Source organism: Dromiciops gliroides, chromosome 5 (genome assembly GCF_019393635.1).
Source record: "Dromiciops gliroides isolate mDroGli1 chromosome 5, mDroGli1.pri, whole genome shotgun sequence".
NCBI classification, from domain to species: domain Eukaryota; kingdom Metazoa; phylum Chordata; class Mammalia; order Microbiotheria; family Microbiotheriidae; genus Dromiciops; species Dromiciops gliroides.
Genome location: NC_057865.1, coordinates 19,673,811 through 19,696,829, shown reverse-complemented (window position 1 = coordinate 19,696,829; position 23,019 = coordinate 19,673,811). Strand labels below are relative to the sequence as shown.

The 23,019-nt window shown below is 44.4% G+C and overlaps 1 protein-coding gene across 1 annotated transcript in view; it reads right to left on the bottom strand.

The window, feature by feature from the left end:
- CHN2 (chimerin 2) overlaps window positions 1-23,019 on the bottom strand; it is a 295,322-nt gene that overhangs the window by 4,319 nt on the left and 267,984 nt on the right. Inside the window, exons 8-11 of the mRNA XM_043966788.1 lie at window positions 12,547-12,631; window positions 6,333-6,506; window positions 3,639-3,716; window positions 2,133-2,270 (exon numbers count right to left, since the gene is read on the bottom strand). Coding sequence (XP_043822723.1) covers window positions 2,133-2,270; window positions 3,639-3,716; window positions 6,333-6,506; window positions 12,547-12,631 — 475 coding nt within the window. The remainder of the gene's footprint in view (window positions 1-2,132; window positions 2,271-3,638; window positions 3,717-6,332; window positions 6,507-12,546; window positions 12,632-23,019) is intronic.

Here is a 23,019-nt window from a genome sequence, read left to right as displayed (position 1 = left end):
AAGACACTCTGCTGGTGTGGCCGCTGTTTAAAGAAACTAAAGAGTTCTGTTTTGAAATTAAATCCTGCACCTACCCAAGGAGAAATGACACGAGAAAGGTTTTCACTCAAAACTTGCCAGTCCCGACAAATATCCCAAAGAGTGAGGAGGGCAAGCACCTAGTTCTACTGGTAAATGTGTCCTTCTGGTGGTCAAGGGGGCCCAGGCAGCTCTAACCCTAACCCTAACCATCAGGTACTTGTTTGGAGCTGGGGCACCCATTAATAGACAGCTAAATAAGTCTCAGGGACCCTCTAGTGCCAATCAAAGACTTGCTAAAGGTAGTGGCAACATGAGGTCATAGTTAGGGAAAGTTAAAACCTGAATGCTTCTAGAAAAATATTCAGGCTTCTCTATTGAGAGGAAAAGCCCTTCCTCACACCATTGATGGAAACTTTATATTACCAGCTCCTGCCACCAAATAGCTTAAGTTGAACTAGAGAAGGGGGAGAGAGGAGAGAATACAACCTATACACAGAGAAGTAAGTACCAGATACTTTCAAGAGAGAGAAAATGTTAACAACAGAAGAGAAAGGGAAAAGTCTTAAAGCTGGTGGTGTCTAAGCTGTGCTTTGAAGGAAGCTATGGTTGATTGGATTGGATTTAATTTAATTTCATGGGAGACCCGATGGGGGCTCATTTCAGATCAGTTTGATTTTTGCTGTTCAGCAGAGCAGATGTAATACCAAGAAGTTTTAGGGAGAAAGGGTACCTGTCACGAAGGCTAAAAGCCGTCAGAAGAGGTGGCAGGTGCTGGCTCTCTCTATTCTCTGAATAAAGCAATGGTCTTTAGGCTGATGGGGAGGTGGGTGAAATCTCAGGGCAGAACAACAGGACTTAGAAGAGGAGGGGAAATTAGAAAATGTCCAGGTGGAGAGACGGAAACCCACAGAGGTGACTTGGCTTTCTCAAGGTCACAGGGCTGGTCAATAGCCAGCACTCTTTCCACTAACAACAGCAGCAGCAGTTATCATTATCATTTATATAGCACTTACTAGGTGACAAGCACTATGATAGCTGTTCTTATTGTTCAGTTGTTTCTGTCATGTCCGATTCTTTGTGACCCCACTTTGGCTTTTCTTGCCATTTCCTTCTCCAGCTCATTTTACAGACGAGGAAACTGAGGCAAACAGGGTTAAGTGACTTGTTTAGGGTCACACAGTTAGTAAGCATCCTAGGTTAGATTTAGATTTCAACTCAGGAAGATGAGTCTTCCTGACTCCAGGCCCAGCACTCTATCTACTGTGCCACCTAATGCTTTATAATTATTAATTATCTCATTTGATCCTCACAATAATCCTGGGAGGTAGGTGCTATTAATACCCCCATTTTGTAGATGAGAAAACTGATGCAAGCAGAAGTTAAGTGACTTGTCCAGGATCACACAGCAAGTAAGTATCTGAGGATGATTGGAACAAAGTTCTTGCTGACAGAAGGTGCAGCACTTTGTGCCACCTAGCTGCCCAGAGAAATGTTGGGAAATGGGGTGGGTAGGGTAAATGTGAATCAGTGCCAAATCCTTCCCTCCTAGTGCTTCCACACAACCCATACGTGCCCATGATATGGACACCCTGTCATTAGACTCCAGCATGAAGAAGACAGAGAAGGAAGGACCTATTTCCACAGGTGGAAATTCCTGTTGCCCCAAAACAGTCAAGTCTACCAGAAGGCTCAGTGCTACAACGTTTCATTAAATGTACAGTCCTGGAGAAAGCATGGGGAAGGTGCTGGATCTGAAGTTACCTGGACCTGGGTTCAGATTCTACCTCCAATACATAAGTGTTGTGACACGGGAAGGTGATTAAAGTGCTCTCCATTGTATCTCCTATAGAATGGAGATAAGACCACCTCTAGCAATGCCCCAACAGCGTAGTAATGGGGCTCAACTGTGACAATCATCAAGCACTTTGTCAGCTCTTATTAGGACTGGTGCTGGTCACCAAGAACTGATGATGGCCTTGGTGACCAAATGGAAGGTGGCAAAGACAATCACTTGTAATCGTTTGTTTTTTTGGCATGCAAAGTTTTCATTTTCTTATACTCTTTACTTAAACAAAACCAAGATGGATCCTAATGGGGTGCTTAATACTTACTTGCTGCATCTATAAACTTGGAGTAGGTATCATAGGTGATGACAGGAATTGGTAAGTCTCTGAAGTAGAGCTTCAGGGCTCCTGTGATGATGTTGATGTCTGGATATATGTGGGCAGATATATCTGCCTTCTCACCATCTAGGAGAGAGCCGAAAGATCCATTACTAAACTAGTGCCTTGCCTTCCTGGGTACTTCAAAGCAGAAATCAAACTAGAAGGAAGCAAGAGGAGGGAATGACAAAGGTAGAAGGGAGAATACGGAGGGAAAGGAAAAAGAGGGAACAAAAGGAAGAGAAGGGAGAGAAAACAAAGTGAGGAAAGAGGGGGAAAGGAAAGGAAAAGAAAAGGAAAAAGGGAGATAAAAGGAAGAGAGAGAGGAAGGAGGAAGGCAAAGGAGGGAAAAAAACCCAGTAACACATGTTCCCATCTCAGGTTTTGTTTTTTTGTTTTTTGGCAGGGCAATGGGGGTTAAGTGACTTGCCCAGGGTCACACAGCTAGTAAGTGTCAAGTGTCTGAGGCTGGATTTGAACTCAGGTACTCCTGAATCCAGGGCCAGCGCTTTAACCACTGTGCCATCTAGCTGCCCCCCCATCTCAGGTTTTGACTAACAACCTTTCAGTCCTACAATACCTAGAATATTTTCCAGTAGAATATAAGCTTCCTGAGGACAGGAACGATTTCCCCCCCACTTCCCCTTTTCTTTTGTCACTTTGTCTCCAGTACCCATAATATTGATTTGCAAATACTAAACATTCACTGAATTAAGTTGACTCTGGGAGGTAAGGAGGCAGACTAAGATAAAACTGAAGTTCCACCAAAAAAAAAAAAAAAAAAGGGGGGCAGCTAGGTGGCGCAGTGGATAAAGCACCAGCCTTGGATTCAGGAGGACCTGAGTTCAAATCTAGCCTCAGACACTTGACACTTACTAGCTGTGTGACCCTAGGCAAGTCACTTAACCCCAATTGCCTCACCAAAAAAAAAAAAAAGTAAAATGAGAGAATAAGATTGTAAGAAGAGGATCAGAAGGGGGGTCTTCAGAATACTTATTCTGAGTAAAGACATCAAAGGAAGAGCCTGGATTCATAGGAGGAGCTGGAAGAGGCCCTAGGGGACCTTTCCTTTTATAGATGAGGAAACAGAAACTCACAGAGGTCACTGATTTACTCAAAGGATACATGCTATTAAGTGTCTGAGGGAAGATTTGAACTCAAATCTTTCTGAGTGCAACTCCAGGGTTCTTAGTGTTTCTCACCCTCCCTTGCTTTCCCTGGGCTCATTTACCACCTCGGAGCTTCCCTCTCAGAGAATCCTGATAGGAAAGCTGGTCTCTCAGTGAGGGTCAGAGCTGGGAGTTCTGCCTGGCTGGGTTTCCTGGGTCTCCTCCTTCAGCAGTATACTCATGAATGGCAACAAAGAAACTGCCCTTGATTAAGCTCATTGTCAAACCTGGTTACCAGGAGGGTATCTGCTGCCCAGGTGAGGCAGGGGGGAATTCTCACACTTACCTCTGTCAAAAGCCATCTTGACATCCTCAATGTGCTCGGTGAATCCTGAGACTCTGTAGAGGCCTTCTGACTTTAAACCTGAAAAAGGACAGCACAATAAGTGGAATTCCAGCCCCCTCCCCACAAAACAATAACCTTAAACAACAAATGACAGTAATCACCTATCTAATACTTGAGTTAGCAGAGAACAAAAACATACAGGGGCAGCTAGGGAGCGCCATAGTGCATAGAGCCCCAGCCCTGGAGGCAAGAAGACCTCAATTCAAATCTAGTCTTACTAGTTGTGTGACCCTGGGCAAATCACTTAACCTTTTAAAAAAACACAGAGTGTCCTTTCTCTGCAAAAATGACTGGGATTTGGGCTGTTTTCACTTCTGGTGAAAGTTTGGTTTCATTTATCTCCTGAGTTTGTAAGCCCATCAGATGGCTGCTGTATACCCAATCACTTTTCTGAGCTGTCCATTAGCAAAGCCACCTGGGAGAATCTTTTCATCACTAATGCTTCCCTTTCTGTTCACTTCATGGCTGTTCATCTAAGCACCTGGCATAGTGCCTTGCAAATAGTAGGTGCTTAAGAAAAGTTGGCTGAATTGGATCTGCCTTCCCAGAGAGTCCAGTTATTGCTCAGGGCACTTTTTACCAAGACATAGTAAGAAGAAGAGATTGTGCTCCATCCACTTTACATATCAGGTCCACTAACCCATTCCCAGTAGTGATGAGTTACAGATGTGGCTATTCCTGCTGTGTGAATTTGGATGAGCAGACTCTATCACTATCCCTCTGGGAAGACAGTGGATCACTGCGCCTTGCTATCGGTCCTGCTATCATTCCCTTTGGACCCCTCTATGCATTGCCATTTGACCTGCCAGTATGCCCTAAGGACTACTGGACCTTGCCATCTGCTCTGCTGCTGGACTCTGGGAACCACAGGACTTTCTACCCATCGGGCACCTTAATATTCCTACATGTGTTGTCGCCCCTAATTAGAATAGGAGCTCCCTGAGAGCAGGTTTTGTCTTGATTTTCTGTCTGTGTCCTTAGTCCTTAACGCAGTTCTTGGCACACAGTGATCACTGATAAATCCTTCTTTTTAGGCTCCTGGGAACAGATTTACAGCTGGAAAGGACCTTAGAGAGTAAGTTTAAACCCCTTATTTTAAAGAGGAAATGGAGAAACAGAGAAGCGAAAGTGACTTGCCCAGAGTTATACAGCTAATAAGTGTGTGAAGAAGGATTTGAATTCAGGTCTTCCTGAATATAAGGCAAGGATTCTATCCACTGAGCTACCCAGCTGCCTCCTTCAGTACCTAAGTCTAGATGACCCAATCTTTGGGAAGAAGGCCCTATATTTAGGAAAAGGAAATAATTTTCTGTATCCCCAAAAGACTTCTTGGGAGAGCAGAACAAAATGAGCTACCTGGTCTGTAAATGAAAATAACCCAGGGCATGTTAAACCAACCTGAACCCCACAGTGGGCACCAAGTTTAGCAGAATGTGTAAAAGTCTCACGAATGGCAGGGGTTGATTATACCTTCCCGAATCCCTAAGTCACCCAATATTTGGGGGCCATCTACCCATGAAGACCTGGGGTACAATATTACTCAATAGTTAGTATTATTTGGTAAAGAACAAACAAAAGTTGAGAAAGATGATTTATGACTAAGAAAAATATTTTCTTTGTGGCTCCCCTATATGTTTTCAGGTCACACAGGAGTGAGGTTTTGAACCCATGTCCTTAGACACCCGACTCAGTTTTTCTCCCTCTAATCTGACAAAATGCCTTTTTTTTATTCATTTATTAACCTTCACTTTTCTTTAAATGTGGTCATAGCATGGACTCCATTCTTTGGCTTGTGCTTTTTACTTTGTCTTATCTCATAAAAGTCTCTCTGGATTCCTCATACTTCTTAGCCTTAATTGCATTATAGTAATGTATTACTATTTCCTTGCTTTCTTGCTCCCAATACAATTCCAATATGTTATTTCACTTACTCTTGAAATGAACAGAAGACACACTGAGCATCAGCATCATTCAGCCTTAGGTTTGGAAGGGACCTCAGAAGTTACCTTGTCTGACCTCTACTGGAGCCCTGACCCCTTGGACAACACAATCCTAAGAGGTCAGTGCATGTTGTACACAGAGTGTAAGCTACATGGAGCAGTGTTTGGAGAACTGACTTCAGTCCCAGGAACACCTGGGTTCAAGCCCAGCCTCAGACACTTAAGAAATCACTGCATGATCATTATGATATGGTGGAGAACAAACAAAAGATGAGAAAGATGACTTAAAACTAAGGAAAATAATGTTTTCCTTGTTGTTTTCCAGTTCTGCCTTGTCTTCCTTTTTCTTAACTCGGCTTATATCAGGAATTCTTAGGATCTATTGAGTTGAGATTGTAGAGAAGGAATTATTGATTTAGTCACCACGTGGGAGTTTCTAGTGTGGGAACTCCCTCCACAAATCCTGTTAAGTATTTGAGGAAGGATTGGAGTCCAGGTCTTCTTGACCCCACCCACAGTATTCTATCCATGACAACACCTGTAGGGAGGGGAGGGGTGGGGAGGAAATAAAAGCAATAAAGCAAGTTTCCAAAGGATTTCTTCAACAATGCTGGGCAGGGCCCTTCAACCTGGAACCTCTAAAAGTCTAAATACCAAACAACAGCTATTTTAGAACAAGGAGCTCTTCCCAAACCTCTGCCCTCGATCTCCCGAATGCACATGTCCACCACCATGGGCCTCTGGGTGTTGTGGGCTTTCACCAGCGTGGTGAGATCACAGCAGTACACCTTCTTGATGCGCTTGAGGTCTGGCTGACAGTCATTGGGAACATGCTTGGAGCATTGCTTGTGGACGTTCAGGCCACAGTCTGAAAGAAAAAAAGAAAAAAGGAAGATTTTGTTGGCTTTTGATGCTTTTTACCAAGTTCCCGATGGCCAGTTTGTTCTCTGTAACATGTGCAAGGGGAGCTCTGAAGAGTATTTCTATGAAGGGTCCAGAAACTCACAGTGACTGCTCACAGTGTGAAAATCTCATGGCCTCCCCAGATTATTCCATGGTGCTGCCCAGCATTTCTGACCTGTCTTGTTACGGCTCCCGCCCAGTGTGGCTGGGTGGCTCTGGATGAGCCCCTAGATGGGACCGTGAAATACTGAGCCCCCTTCAAAGCTGCCACCCAGAGGTCTGTATCTTCTGCTCCCCCATCCCCGAGTTGTTGGGTCTGTTTTCCTCAGGAAATTACTTTGTATTTATGAAAACACACAGTATTGGTTCTCACCGCCCCCCCCCCCATCTCCCAAGTAAAATGTTCCCTTCCTCGAGGGAATGCTTAATAACATATTTATTGAGGATAATTAAAGCTGGAAGGGACTTTTAGACACCATCCACTGCCTCATAGATTTGGGGCTAGAAGAAACCTGGGGGGGGGGGGGGACACATGAAGTCACTCGCCCAGGATTTGAACTCACGTCCTCAGACTCCAGGTCTGGCACCAAGCTGCCTTCCCAAGCCACTACCAGCATTTTGCAGGTGAGAAAGCCAAAGCTTAGAGAGAGTAAGAGAGATCTGTCCCTAACAAGTAGGCATTCATGCACAGAATACCATAGCCTGAGTGAAGGTCTGGGTCCACCTGTCCTTTAACATATAGCCCCCAAGGGCAGTTTCCTCTGAATAATTCAAGAGATGTGGGAAGAGCAAAAGTAAGTGAAGCTAAGGTCTTATAAAAAGGGCTGGGAGTGGGTGTGGGGCTCCAAGTCAGCTCCTAATGCCCAAGTGTCAGAGAGTATGGACACTTCGGTCAGCCCAGCACACCCCATGTCCAGTGCTCTATGTACCACATCACCTATGCCTGGGACACACAGTAGGGGTTAATAAATGCCTTTGTGTGTGTGTATGGCAATGAGGTCCCCTGACTAGCCATCAAGTGTCAGCAAGGAAGGGCTTAGAAACAGTGGAGGGCAAGCTGGGGGAGGGAGAGAGCAGGCTTTGGGGTGCCTTTCCAAGGCCCAGGGTAAACGTTCTGCCTTCTGGGCACAACAGTAGTGGTAGTTCATAGGACCAAGGAGCTGAAAAGGACCTCAGAGGCCACATAGTTCAAACTCTTCATTTTATAGATCAGGAAACTGAGGGCCATGGAGGTCCAGTGACTTGCTCAGGGTCACACAGCTAGTAAGTGTCAAGTGTCTGAGGCTGGATTTGAACTCAGGTCCTCCTGAATGCAGGACCAATGCTTTATCCACTGAGCCACCTAGCTGCCTTTTCGCTTGACCAATTATCCAAAGTCATTCTCTAGTAAGTCAGGGGCTTGTTATTACAGGACTAGGAAGCTCACCGAGGGGGAAACATGAATGTCAAACCATTTTAACTCTTTACCCTGACCCCTGAAGAAAAAAAATCCTAAATACAACATTCCATTGTCTGTGAGCAGAAGGGACCCTAGATCCCTATGCATGTGGCCCCTTTAAATGATGGTTTCTATGAATGAAAGTAGAAGCCTCTTTTTTTGATGAATAATTTTATTTTGCAGAGGGAGGGGACCAAGTTTTCCCCACTGCTACAATTGTATATGAATTGAAACGTCCTTGCTAGGGAATAGTTTACATTCTTATACCTCGACACACCAAGGAGGCGTATTTTGTGTGTCTCTGTAGCCAGGCAACCGTGGGGCAAAAGCTACAATGAAGTTAATAATTTTTTATACAGATTCTCAATCAGCCATAAGAGTGTTTAGACTAATTTGCTCATACGTCTACTCTATGAAGTCCATATGAAATCATTTCCTTGACAATACTTTTCCCCTAAGAAAATACAATGAACCCATTTTGGAATCAGTGATCATTATTAATAGCAGTCCATGCTAGAGTAACTTCCTTTTAAGCACAGCACTTTCTGGTGACAAAGTGCTTTCACGGACATGATCTCATTCAGGTCTGCCATTTGGAGGACCCAGAGAGGGGAGGTGTATTGCCTGAGGCACCAATGCTAGTTATTAGTGAAACTGGCCCTTGAGGCAGATTACCTGGCTCCAAGTTAACTGATTTTTCTATGACATACCCCTCTAGAGAACAAATCTGGAAGCTCCAAAAAAGTCTTCCAGACAGGTTTCATCAGCTTTTCAAAGCTAGCAATCAATCCTTTATTAATGGTTCATCAATCATTAATGTTAATGTTAATGTTAATGTTAATGTTAATGTTAATGTTAATGTTAATGTTAATGTTAATGTTAATGTTAATGTTAATGTTAATGTTAATGTCAGGGACTATCTGCTGGGGCTATTTACACAAAAGTATGATAATCCCTGCCCTCACGGAGCTTACAATTCTCCATAGCTAGGCTGCTGCTGCTGATGGGTGGTGAGAACAGCCTCCCTCTGCCCTTTGATCTAGCCTGGGCCAGAGATGAGCAAAGGAGTTGTTGAGAAGTGGCCAGTGCCCTGGGCAGGGGATCAACTGGATGACCTCCAAGAGCCTTTCTGATTAGGGAGGATGCTTACTAGCTGTGTGACCCTGAGCAAGTCACTGGACCTCCATGGGCCTCAGTTTCCTGATCCATAAAATGAGGAGTATGAACTAGGTGGCCTCTGAGGTCCTTTTCAGCTCCTTGGTCCTATGAACTACCACTACTGTTGTTTACCCTGGGCTTCCTGAAGCCACCTGCAAGGGCACCCCAAAGCCTGCTCTCTCCCTCCCCCAGCTTGCCCTCTACTGTTTCTAAGTCCTTCCTTGCTGACACTTGACAGCTAGTCAGGGGACCTCCAACCCCCCCCCCCCTCCACTATAGGCTTTATTCTGACACCTGTAAAATAGTAAAAACAAAGAACTGGCTGCTAGCCAGGGCACCATAGGGCTCCCCATGCATTACTGTGCCGTGTAATAGAATAATTAGAGTAATTATTTATAAAGCCTATCGAAATCCTCCGCTGAAAGGGGGCATTGGAGTTCACTGAAGCCACAAAAAACCTCTCAGCAGGTGGCATCCACTAACAGAAATTCCCAGCCAATGAGAATCAGGTAAGAGCCGAACCATAGCCCAAGCTGACAAAAGCATCTCCCCGTTTAATGGGCTTCCTAATTTTGTTTCTCTGGAGGCTGGTGAATCTCAGTGGTCACCAAGCCCAACCCAAACTAGCCCAAGAATGCCATGATTTCGGCTAAGTGGCCTTCCAGCCTTCACCGAAGCGGGGCTTCTTAGCCTGGGCCAGGTGAACTTGTTTTGAAAACTATTCATATATTTCAATGTAATTGGTTTACTTTGTAATCCTTTATTTTACAATTTTATTTATTTTTTATTTTCTACATTTAAAATATGATTCAGAGAAGTCCACAGGTGCCTAAGTAGTCTATGCTGCAAAAAAGGGTAAAGAAGTCCTGGCTTACAAATATTCAATTAAGGGGAAGTCCTCTACTTGCAGTAGCGGCCCAGTTCAGCTTGGGATAGCACTGATGCCTGATGGGAAGTCTGGTGTAGTGGTGAGAACATCAGAATTAGAACCAGGAGAATCCTGGGTTTGAATCCTACATATGATACTACAGTGACCATAAGCAAGGCCCTCCATCACCTCGGGCCTCTTCCCTCATCTTTTAAATGGGGACAATAATATCTGCAGCACCGAGCTCATGAGAGCTATTTGGTGTCATGGAGAAATGGGTGAACTTGAAGTCAGGAAGACCTGGGTTCAAATCTTGCCTCTCATTCTTGCTAACTGTGTGACTCTGGGTAGTTCATAGGACTAAGGAACTGTATGAGGTTTTTTGACTCAGTTTCCTCGCCTGTAAGATTAGGAGATGAAAACAGCACTTACCTTCTAAAGTTGTGAGGATTAAATGAGATACAAATTGCTCAGTCATCCTTAAAGCATGGCCTTATTTACATATTGTCTGAGAACGGGCCTCTCTGAGGCTATATGTTACAAAGAGGTTGGTACCTCCTGGGAGTTCACATAATAGTTTAAATTCTAACTCCCTTACCGACTTCCCTGGTGACATCGGGCGAATCACACAAGGTTCCCTGGGCTTCGCTTGGTTTTCCCTCTCTGAAATGATGGGGTTGGACTAAATGACCTTTACATCCCTTTCCAGCTCCAAACCCATGATCCTCCGAGTGGGTGGTTCCTGAAGACTCTTCCAACTGTGAGACTCCAGGATTATGTGACTCACTGACCTCACGGGGTTGTAACATGGCTGGGATGTGAGATCTCTTTGTTTCTGGGTAGGCAGAAGCAGTCAGTGTGTTACTGGGCATCCTTGATCACACTGCCGTGTTTTAAAGTAGCTTAGCTTTTAACCCCCAAATGCCTCTTGTCTTAATTTACTACCTTGGTCCTCCCCCTCCACCCAAGGACTAAGTCTCTATCTCCACTATTCACCCCAAATTTTATATAAAGATGGAGGAAGCTCAAAGACTCATTCATGCCATTTTGCTAAAGAAGAGATTTACTTAGTGAGAGTGAATTTGGCCAACAGGGTCCAAAGCACCTTGGTTGGCTTGGAGCCATGCCAAAAGAAGCTTTGGGATCCTTGGGTAAAGTGTGGTCTGCTCTCACTGGGTCACTGCCTTTATTGTTTCCGGCTCTCCCACAAGCCTTTCCCTTATCTGTCTACAGAAGCTCAAATGCTGATGTTTTCTAAAGGGAGGAGGTTTTATATGAGGTAGACAAAATATTGAACTTATGGGAACCCATCAAGTTCCGTGTGCTATATAGAAGGAATGCCCCTCCACCAGGGCCCAAATTAAAAAAATAAATAAAGCATTTCAGCGAGGGGGAATGGGGCCCAAGTGATGGTTTTCTTTCTTCTAACCTTTCATTTATCAGTGGCCCCTCTGCCTAAAAGACGGAGAAATCGATGCAATTGCTCTTGGGCAATGCGGCTTAACAACATCACTGCTGAAATATATTTATTAAAAAAAAACACACACTTTAGTCCTGGAAAAAGCCATATCTCCTACCCTAAGTAGGGGGCCCTCAGGTGTACATGCTAAATATGGGTCCCACAGAATAGGACAAAGATTATTCTGCTGCAACTACCAACAAGGATTTTTAAAACCCAAATTTGTGATTTCACTGATGAAGGGAACTCCTGGTAAGAAAACCTCCTTGGGGCAGCTAGGTGGCGCAGTGGATAAAGCACCGGGCCTGGATTCGGCGGGACCTGAGTTCAAATCCAATCTCAGACACTTGACACTTACTAGCTGTGTGACCCTGGGCAAGTCATTTAACCCTCATTGCCCTGGGGGGAAAAGCCCCATCTACTAAATCATGTTTGAACGTTTTTTTCCCTAACTTAAAGCTTTAGGGAGTTTCTCAGGGGTACTGAGAGGTTAGAGGATTCATCCAGGGTCTCACAGACAGATGACAGGTATCTTTCTGCCAGATCTTTCTGCCTCCAAGATCAGGTTCCCTAGCCACTATGCTATCCTGCCTCATTAACAGGAAAAACCCACGAATTATTACGGTGCTCTGGAGCCTCACAAGAATGAGCCACAGAATTTTGTTCTGTTACCTATTCAAGGACAGAAAGAACAGAGCAGGGCCATATTCTTAGGGAGGGAGGGAAGGGGGTGAGAAAGGAAGAGAATGACTATAAGGAAACAGGTGTGTGCTTGATTCATTTGGGGTTCCATGGACTTTTCAAAGCTACTGCTCTTTATGGGAAGAAAAAGGGGTGAATTACAAAACTCTTGTTTATTCAGTGAAAAGAGAAACCAAGTCAACAAAAAGCTTCCTCCCTTGCCCCGGAGAACACCCCTAGCGATCTCCCCCCAGAGGGGCTCTACTGTGCTGTAACCTACAAGGAGCCTTTCCTTGGACCAGGTCAAAGAGTCCAGGAGTCCAGGAGATGCTCCCTCCCATCATTTATATGTTTATCACAGTGTACAGAATTAGGACAGGATAATTAGAGGTCTGAACTACCTGAGCACCTGACGCCCTGTGCGATGAGTCCCCACATGAAGTTGGCACAGTATTCACACCAGTGTGGTCCTCGGAACGTGTGGACCTGTGATTCCAAAAGGAAAAAAAGATCAGAAAACCTGGAGCAATTGAGGGGGGGGGGGGGGGGCGAGGGAGAGGAGTGTCTAACAGAAGGAAGAAGTAATTTAAAGTTATAAAACAAAAGGATCCTAGGGGCAGCTAGATGGCACAGTGGATAGAGCACCGGCCCTGGAGTCAGGAGTACCTGAGTTCGAATCCAGCCTCAGACACTTAACACTTACTAGCTGTGTGACCCTAGGCAAGTCACTTAACCCCAATTGCCTCACTAAAAAAAAAAAAAAAAAAAAAAAGGATCCTGGACTATCGAGAGGACCTGTCCCTTACAGGGGGTCACTTTTCCCAACAGTTCAGTTTGAAACAGAACCACAGACAAAGGGCGGTTTGGTATTTTGATGTTTCAGATATCATGGACCACCCCACCCCTTCACTACTGATCCACCATGGCACGGAGTAAAGGGTATATGGAAACAAAGATTACACAGGGGATCACACTGTCAGAAAAAGGAGCAAAGGTCTTAGCTGGTCCCCCTAATCCCCACTCCCAGAGCACCTACAAACTGAGCTTGTCAGGTCGTGTGGTAGCCAAGAGTGGCTTTTAATGAGGAATGTGAAGATTCTGAGTCAGGAATGCCTCCGTTCAGATCATTTTTTGGGCAAGACACTGAAACTCTCTGAGCCTCAATTTCCTCTTCTATAAAATGGGAATAAAGCATGTACCTCAGAGGGTTGTGAGGCTCAATTGGGATGATGAATGTAAAGTGCTTTGAAAAACACGAAGGGCCTAAAATGGCAGATTTTATCACTAAAGAGGAATACCAGGGAGAAAAAAAAGCAAATTTTGTATATGATCGTTGGGCATTTGGAAGCAATTAGAACAAAGGCACCAAACATTCCACAGGCCCTTTTAAAGTCTGGCCCAGTGATGATAGGAGGTTTAAAAGCTTGACTAAAGAGTGTAGTAAATATTTGAGTGTGGCCTTTGCATCTTTTGGGGCCCATGGTCAGTTAGGGCGGCCTCAGGGAGAGGCCACTAGCCTCCAAAATAATAATAATGCACCATAATGCATGCTTTGTCTCACAAAAGCAACCACCCTGCTCTTCTTGCTTGTTCCCCGCAACATTTAGTCTGCTGAAGTCCTACCTGGGTGAGGAGAGGGATGGCAGTGGCTGCTCACAAATCATTCCCCACGAAAACCAAGCGTTTCGTGCCTTTCAATGTAAAACTCCTGAGTTCAAGCCTGTCCCTGCCACTGCATGGCCTGGAACGGGACTTCACTGCTCCGGGACCAATCTTTCTCATCTTTAAAATGAAGGGATTTGCGTCTGCGAGCTCCCTTCTAGTTGTGAATCTGTGATTTGGTGAATTGTCTGGATCTGTAATAATCTAGTTGTTTTTAATAAGAATAATAGTTCACATGAAGACAGCACTTTAAGGTAGTGCTTTACAAATATTTCATTTGATCCTCACAACAACTCTGGGAGGTAGGTGCTATTATCACCATTTTATAGTTGAGGAGACTGAGGCAGACAGAGGTTGAGTGATTTGCCCAGTCACCCAGCTAGAAAGTGAGGCCAAATCTGAACTCAGGACTTCCTTGTCTCCAGGTCCACTGGGCCACCTGGCTGCCTTTGACCTAAGCAAAGGGACCCCTATCCAACTCACTGATGGAAGGAGCCACACTAATAACCATCATGGATCCATGGAGCCATCGAGGTATCACTTCAGGAAAGGATTTTCTAATTCATTGGCCCTTTTTATTGTAACTATTATGTGAACAAAGTATTTGACTGACCAGAATACCCATTTCTAGTAGAAAGATCTCTACCATCAATGCACTGAGGTTACTGTTCTGCTTGGAAACCCCAATAAATATAGTATTAAAATATAGTATTTAGTGTTGGGCCAAGAAAACTTAACTCTAGCAGGTGCTGAGCTAACTGCCAGGAAATCCTAACTCCCTACAGAGCCATAACCAGGGCAGGGCAAATAAGCTTTGTCCCAGGGTGCTGTAATGTTGAGGGCGTTGTCCCTTAGAGGTCACCTAATCCAACTTTTTACTTAAAAAATGAGAACATAAGTCCTGGGGAGTTTAAATAACTTGTGCAGTCATCCGGGTGCTATGTAGCAATGCTGCAACTAAGTCCCAAGTCTTTGGACTCCAAACCCAATGTCCTTTCTCTGTCCCATGCTACCTCCCCATCCTAGGCTAGAGAAGAGAGGGACAGGGGCTAGACCTGAGATTTCACTGATATAGAGAATTCTCAGGTGAGGAAACTCCTTCTACCAACATAGGTTGGTACCTTCTCTGCAACTTAGTCTAAGAGAGCTGCCTGGAGCAGTATAAAGGTAAGTGACTTTCCCAGGGTCACACAGCCAAAAATGGGTCAGCATCATGGCTTAAAGAAGTTCCAGGTTTTGAGGTTGATATCTCTACCCACTATACCATACCACCTCTCTCGTGCAGAGCACGATGGCCTTGGAGTCCAGTAGGGTTTCTAAAATTTCCTTTCAATTCTAATACGGTTTCTTTGCAATTTTTTGAAGGCCCCCAAATCCAATTTTCACTGGTTCCTCTCAAGAACCACCTCCTCAAAGCTGTGCCACACATATACACACACCCTTTAAAAACCAGGCAGCTAGAGGGCAGCTGGGTGGTGCAATGGATAGAGCACTGGCCCTGGATTCAGGAGGACCTGAGTTCAAATCTGGTCTCAGACACTTGACACTTACTAGCTGTGTGACTCTGGGCAAGCCACTTAACCCCCATTGCCCTGAAAAAACAAAACAAAACAAACCCAAAAAAACCCAAACCAAAAAAACACCCCCCCCGCCCCCCAAAAAACAAAAAAAAACCCAAACAGGCAGCTTGAGAACAGAAGGGGGAGGGACAAAGGATGTCAAACCTGAACCTGACTTTGCACCTCTGGTTTTTGTGTCCTTATGCCCTTCTCCCAGGGCTGAAATGTGGTCCCCATTTAGCTCCATTGAGTTTCTGATTTCTGTGCAGCCCCAGAAACAATGTTTTATATTCAAAGCCAGAAAACTTTCTCCTTATTTGGGGGGAGAAGGCAGGTTCATGGTGCCCCTGCCTTCTCACCAGTCACAACCCACCTCAAAACCCGACTGACCGACTTTTTCCATCTTCTGAAGTTTATTGATTTTTTTGCCCCTGAACATGTTTTCAGAGAAAGAACATTTTGCAAACTCAAGAGCTGTAACCAAAATACCCTAGACAGGAAGAAAATACCCCAGACAGGAAGAATGTTGGTCCAAGACTATCACAGCCTGAATTGCCCAAATATCATAAGAAAGCCTGTGGTCAGGGTCAGCCTGGAATTCTTAAACCACGCCAAGGAGATAAGATGATGTGGTGAGAGATAAGATACCTTAGACAAAGAGCACAACAATGACAGCCCACTCAAAAACAACATAATGGACTGGTCTGGAAAGCTTTGCAAAGAACTCACAGGAGCCAAGTGAGTAGGACTCAATCTGGTCAGTCCCAAATCACCAGGATGCTATTAGCTTCAAATCTGCTGAACTTGGAAAGAAGTGTATGTACTCCCTTTACAGGACCCTGTGGTTCTGTAAAAACAGCCTCCATTAACACCCCCCCCCCCCCACCATCTTTGGATAAACCAGTGTCAATATCACCAATAGTATATTTAGCAGCAGGGAGTGAGGAGCCCTAGCACAGACTGTGCTAAATGTCTGTCTACAGAGTAGCACTGGCTAGTTTAGATTCAACTGATAAAAGAGAGCCGGAACTCAAGAGGTCAAGCTTGCCTCTGAAGCAAAGGATTGTAGGTAAATTGCTTAACCTCTAAAAGTCTCCCATGACTCTCTTAAGGTGGGTTGCTGGTCTGTAACCAGTGGAGTGAGTTTGGAAGTTTCCCTAAATTTATGAAATCACAGATATGGACCAAAATAAAGCACCCTCCCCCCCAAAAAAAACCCCAATCCAATAAACAATAAAGACACACTGTAGGGAGTAGCTAGGTGGCACAGTGGATAAAGCATTGGCCCTGGATTCAGGAGGACCTGAGTTCAAATTTATCCTCAGACACCTGACACTAGCTGTGTGACCCTGGGCAAGTTATTTAACCCTCATTGCTCCGCCAAAAAAAAAAAAAAAAAGACACACTGTAGGGTAGTGCAGAGCACGATGGCCTTGGAGTCCAGCAAGATCTGGGTTTTAAATTCAATCTGTTTGGCACTTAGTAGCTGACCAGGGTACGGTCACAAGCCCTCAGAACTTCATTTCTCACCTACAAAATAGTTAGATGTGAGCTTTAAATATATGAGAATAGTTTTGTCATTCAGCCACTAACTATTTAATAAACACTTACAATGTACCAGGAATTGTGTGTGCAAAGGCAAAAGATGGTCTCTGCCCTGAAGGAATTTACCATGTACTTTGAAGTCCTAGACAAAGATAGATTATACATCTTCATCTTCATCTTCATCCTCACCACCACCACCATTGTTATCACCATCACCATCGTCATTAATTACCACCACTACCATCATACACAGAGATGTCAAAGTCAGGAGAAGACCGGTCTAAGAGTTCTGAAGCTTTGGGTTCAAGTCTGCCTCTAGGTTACCTTAGTTTAGCTTCAAAGGCCCCTGAGCAACACTGTAAGAATATACATTACAGAAAGGGTGCCATTCTGTATCAGTGGAGGGAGTTTCCATATTGGGAGTTCCCTGGGCCCAATGAAAATCAAGTCCAGATGAAAAAAACAATAACATACATAAAGTGCCCACAATACCAGCTATCTACCTAAGGTTGGAGTCTGTGATTTGTGATATTTGTTTGATCTATTTCTTATGTTCAAGAAATCAGGAAAAGAGTATAATTTTTTTACCATGAGTCAACAAACATGTATTAAGCATCTGCTGTGTGCAAAATACTGTGACAACCATTTATAAAAGATCTTCCTGGATTCAAAGATATAGTGGCTCTGCGTGTGTGTGTGTGTGTGTGTGTGTGTGTGTGTGTGTGTGTGTGTGTGTAGGTAGTGTGTAGTATCTTGCTGCACATGGTTAAGGGGGACCCAGCGTGCATGTGTTCAGTGGGAAGGGACAGTTTAGAAGCTACAAAGCTAACTGTACCAAAGGGGGTTCAAAGTTGTCTTGAGCTTGTCTGCAGAATGGTAAGCAGTCCCTACCCGAGACAACCTGTCAGGTGCTACCTGCAAAGCTTCAGGTAACCCCAGAAGGCAGAACTAGGAACAATGAAAAGTTAGGATAGGGCATGTGTAGACTTAGGAAAGGAAAGACTTGTCAGGGAAAGCTTTTTCACTACCTTGTTGTTGTTGAGTTGTTTCAGTCCCATTGGACTCTTTGTGATTCCATGTGGGGTTTTCTCAGCAAAAATACTGGCGTGGTTTGTCATTTCCTTCTCTACCTCATTTGGCAGATGAGGAAACTGAGGCAAACAGGGTTAAGTGACTTGCCCAGGGTCAAACAGCTAAGACAGGATTTGGATTTCTCTCTGGGGGTATGTGTACGTTTCTTCGTCTCTCTGTGTCTCCCTCTCTTCCTCTTTCTCTCCCCTTTCCCCCTCTTTCAGCAAAGCTTCCCCATCCAGCCCAAGCTAGAAGTGAAGTGGTCACTCATGGCCCAGTCCTGGGACTGATGAACACGGGAGCTTTCACCTGCTCCCCTTCACCCCTCCTAAAACAATCTGACTCTCCTCCTCCTCCTCTCACTGGGGAATGACCATATATATTAATGGGAGTCTTTGTGCTCATGCTGGATAGGTTTACCTTATGTCAGGTCAGAATTCCCAAACTGAAGCAATCTACCAGCCTCAGCCTCTCTGGAAGCTGGGATCATAGGTGTGCACTGCCATGTTTGCCTGGGGATTTGGAGTTATAGACTGTGGATTAAAACGCAGGAATGATGGGCTCTTGGACAGGGATAGAAATATACCTAGCCATGGCTCATTTAAAAACAAAGTCTAGGGACAGCTAGGTGGCACAGTGGATAAAGCACCAGCCCTGGATTCAAGAGGACCTGAGCTCAAACGTTTTTATTAATAACTGGGATGTTGATGGTAGTAATAATAATAAAAATAATTAGCAGTTATATAGTGCTTTAAGATTTACAAAGCACTTTACATATATTATTTCATTCAGTTCCCTTCTATTATTACCTCTATTTTGCAGATAAGTTTAAGAGATCAAGTGACTTGCTCAGTGTCACCTAGCCAAGTGTTTAAACTCAGGTCTCGGTGACTCCAAAGCCAGGGCTCCATGCTCTGCACATGGATGATATTCTTTTCAAATCTGGAGAATGACAAGGAAACAGAGAGAGAGTCGGGTCCTGGGATGATGGGCTCAATCTAAGGAGATGAAGTTTGATGAGATAAACCTAAAAGTCTTCACTTGAGCTCAAAGGACCAGCTTCATCCATACAAGATGGGGAAGACTTGGTTCCATATTCATCCAAAACGAATCTTTGGGTTTTAGTGAATGTCAAGTGCAAGACTGGTCACTAGGACACCAGAGCAACCATGAAGGAAAACAAGACCTCAAGCCATTGTTGGAGCAGCAGCATCCAAAGAGAGATGACCGTCCCCAGCAGAGTATGACTGGACCTGTGCTATCATGGGGGTCTGGAGGACATTTTAGGAAGGGGTATGATAACTTGGTGATTTTCAGAGGAAGGGCTTGGATGTCAGGCCACTTGGGGCCTGGGTATGTTGAGCAGGGAGAAGAGTAGACTTGGTCTTCTCTTCAAGTGTGGCCATGGTTGCTCTCTTTAAGTGGGATCTAGAGGAGGGAGTCAATGTATTCTGTTTGACCCCCAAAGGCAGAGCTAGGAAAGGGGCAGCCCAAGGGAGGGAAAAAATGTCTACCAGGGATAGTTATCCCAGGATGGAGTTTTCCCTCAGTGGAGATGCTGAAGCAAAGAATGCTCGAGCCTTTCTTGTTCAGTGGCAGGTAGATGGACGCCTCCCATGGGAGCTTTGGTTTAATGAGTCATACTTGACATCTGTCCTCCTACAAAGTAGCCCCCCTTCCCAACCTTACTGTTCCTGTGGAAGGCTCTACGATCTTTACATCATGGATGCCTTCATGCCATCTTTAATGCTTTCTACTTTAGCAAATCACATTGATTTTTCCCTTTGAAAGTTCTCATGCATGTCCTTTCCATTTCCACTTCCCCTCCCTCATTCCAGGGACTCAATTTTTGCCCAATTCTGGAATTTTCATTGCCTAGATAAAACCAAATATCCTGAATTCTGCAAGAGGCAGGCGAGTGTAGAAGAGCCTTAGATTTGGGGTTGGAGGTCCTGGGTTCAAATTGCATCTCTTCTACTACATTTGTGTGCCACTTGACCCCTCATTCAACAAACCAAGGTGCTGGCTGAATGGCCTCTAAGGTCACATGTCATGAGTCTATGATCATTGCTTTCAAAACAGATAACTTGGGTGTCGCCTCATGCCACCACCAAAATAACTAGGAGAAGCCAAATAGCCTATTCTACCAGACAGGCAAGTTGAGCAGTAATTCATCTCTTTGGAGCCAGGAGAGAACACAAAGGTCACCCAGTGCAACCCCCTCATTTTAGGGATGGCCACAGAGGGAATACAGGTCCCAAGTGGCCAGGCTAGTACCTGAACACCCACATCCTCGTGGGGTCCAGCACTCTCCTTTCTACCACATTCTCTTTCTAAGATTTAAGAAAGATGCTTTCTTAATGAATGGGTAGCCCTCCAAAGCTTAGAAAACAAATAAAGCCTTTCTATTCTACCCAAGAAAGTGCAGAAACAGGCAACTTTTCCTTCCATCCACTTCCTAACCGGTCCCCTTATGTCTTGTCTCTTTTACCCTCCCCACACATCTGCTCTAGAAGAATCTTCCTCAAATACCTAGATATCATGTTACTCTCCTGCTTAAACACCTCTAGCATGTGGGGTAAGCACTCTCTAGTGACTCCAGGATAAAATCCAAAGCTGGATCATCCCTAATCCAACTCCCTTCTACCTGGCCCAATTCATTCCTCATTACTTCCTGACAAAACTCTACATCCCATACCACCATACCTCACTCTTTTAATAAGAGTGTACTTTATTTAAAAGAAATAGGCAGGGCAGCTAGGTGGCACAGTGGATAAAGCACCAGCCCTGGATTCAGGAGGACCTGAGTTCAAATCCGGCCACAGACACTTGACACTTACTAGCTGTGTGACCCTGGGCAAGTCACTTAACCCTCATTGCTCCACAAAAAAAAAAAAAAAAGAAAAAAAGAAACAGGCAGGGCAGTTAGGTGGCACAGTGGATAAAGCACCAGCCCTGGATTCAGGAGGACCTGAGTTCAAATCTGGCCTCAGACACTTGACACTTAGTAGCTGTGTGACCCTGGGCAAGTCACTTAACCCTCATTGCCCTGCCCCCCAAAAAAGAAAAAAAAGAAACAGGAAAAGTATACTAGGAAGGTATATACATGGGGTAAAACCCCTGAAACTAAAGTGGGAAGCATGAAGGGAGAAGGGCCTAAGCATTTATAAAGCACCTACTCAGTGCCAGGCACCATGCTAAATGCTTTAAAAATACTATCTAATTTGATCCTCACAACTACCTTAGGAAGAAGATGCTATTATTGCAAACAGCAGGTAAAGTGGTAAAGTTATTTGCCCAGGGTCACACAGCTGATGAGCGTCTGAGGTTAGATTTGAACGAAGGTCTTCCTGATTTCAGATCCATTTACTACACCATCTAGCTGCCTCATGCCAAGCTTCATGAAGAATATTTGGGTGAAAGTAGGAGGGAGAAACCAAAGTGATTTGGTCTGTCACCTATTCCAATTCCAAAGATAAAAAGGAACTATTTCAATGGGAAGGAAAAATTAGATTTTTTTCTAAAGAGGCTGAGATGGATGCACAGGCTACTCATCAACTAGTTTAGAAAAGAAATATGCAGAAGGAGCAAGACCAGCTATTGAGGGTGATTTGAAGAGCAGGGCAGGTCCTGTAAAAATAATGCGAGGATGAGCTGGAGCTGCTGAAGGAGTTAAATCCAACCCAAGGGGCCTTCTTAGCTTTATTGGGAAAAAAAGGAAGAACACAAAAGGGACCAGATTTTTTCTTGGGGTGGATGGGTTGGTTGTAACTGATCAAAAAGAGAATACAAAGATTGCCAATGCTTTTTTTTTTTTCTCTGCCAAGGAGAATGAAATTCAAACAGGAAAACAAGAAAAAGAAAATGGCTAATAGGATATGGGAAATAGGAAAGGTACTACAAGATTGGAAATAGGAACAGATCATGACTTTCTTAAAAGGAGAAAAGAACAGACTCTACAAGTTACAAGCCAGTGAGCTTGGCTTTGAATCCTGGGAGATTCTAGAACAGTCATTAATGAGATGGCTGGTGAATATCCAGAAAAGGAAGCCAAGGTTGCCAAGTGTCAGCAGGGCTTTGTGCCAGGCTAACCCCCATTTCCTTTCTGGACAGGATTACTAGTGGTAGATGAGAGAATGCTAGGATACAGTTTGCCTGGATTTTAGTAGAGCTTCAAATCAAGTATATGATATTATTCTTGTGAAGAATATGGAGACATCCCATTTAGAGGTTAAAACAATCAGATGACTCTGGAGCTGGTTGGTTGGCCAGATTCAAAAGTCAGTTATTACCTTCTCAGTGTTCAGCATGGCAAGAGGGCTCCGGTGGAATGCCCCAGGGATCAGCACCAGGCCCCATGACCTTTAACGTTTTTATCAGTGCTCACCACATTTATAGATAACAGAGTAAGGACCACTGAGTTGAATCTCATAAGCTGAAATGCAGTAGGGATAAATATAAGTCTTGTCTTTGGCTACAAAAAAAATCACCTTCACAAATACTAGATGGAGGGGAGACATGGTTAGGTAACAATTATGAAAAAGATTTGAAGGTTTTAGTGGACTGTCAGCTCAATGAGTCAGCAGTCGTAGGGGGAAAAACTAAGGTCATCTGAAGTCTCACAGCTTGTAGGAATAAGGGGGTGAGAGTCTGGAATGGTGGGTTCAACTCTTTAAGCCATGCTTTGCTGAGGAGTGTTGAGAGGAGCCTTCTCTGTGAAGGGCCTTGAGTCCATGCCTTCTGAGGAACCCTTGTGCTGTTTGCACACATTTAGCCTAGAAAAGAAAAGACTCAGGAGGGGTCTGATCGTGTGCTTACATATCCAGAAGACTGTCCTGATGAAGAAGCATTAGGATTGCTCTCCTTGGCCCCAGAAGATAGAACCAGGAACACCATGGGGAATTGCAAAGGGGCCAATTTGGGTTTAGACAATTTTGTTGTTGTTGCTGTTCAGTCATTTCAGTTGTCTGAGTCTCCGTGACCCCATTTGGAGTTTTCTTGGCAAAGATACTGGAGTGGTTTGCCATTTCTTTCTCC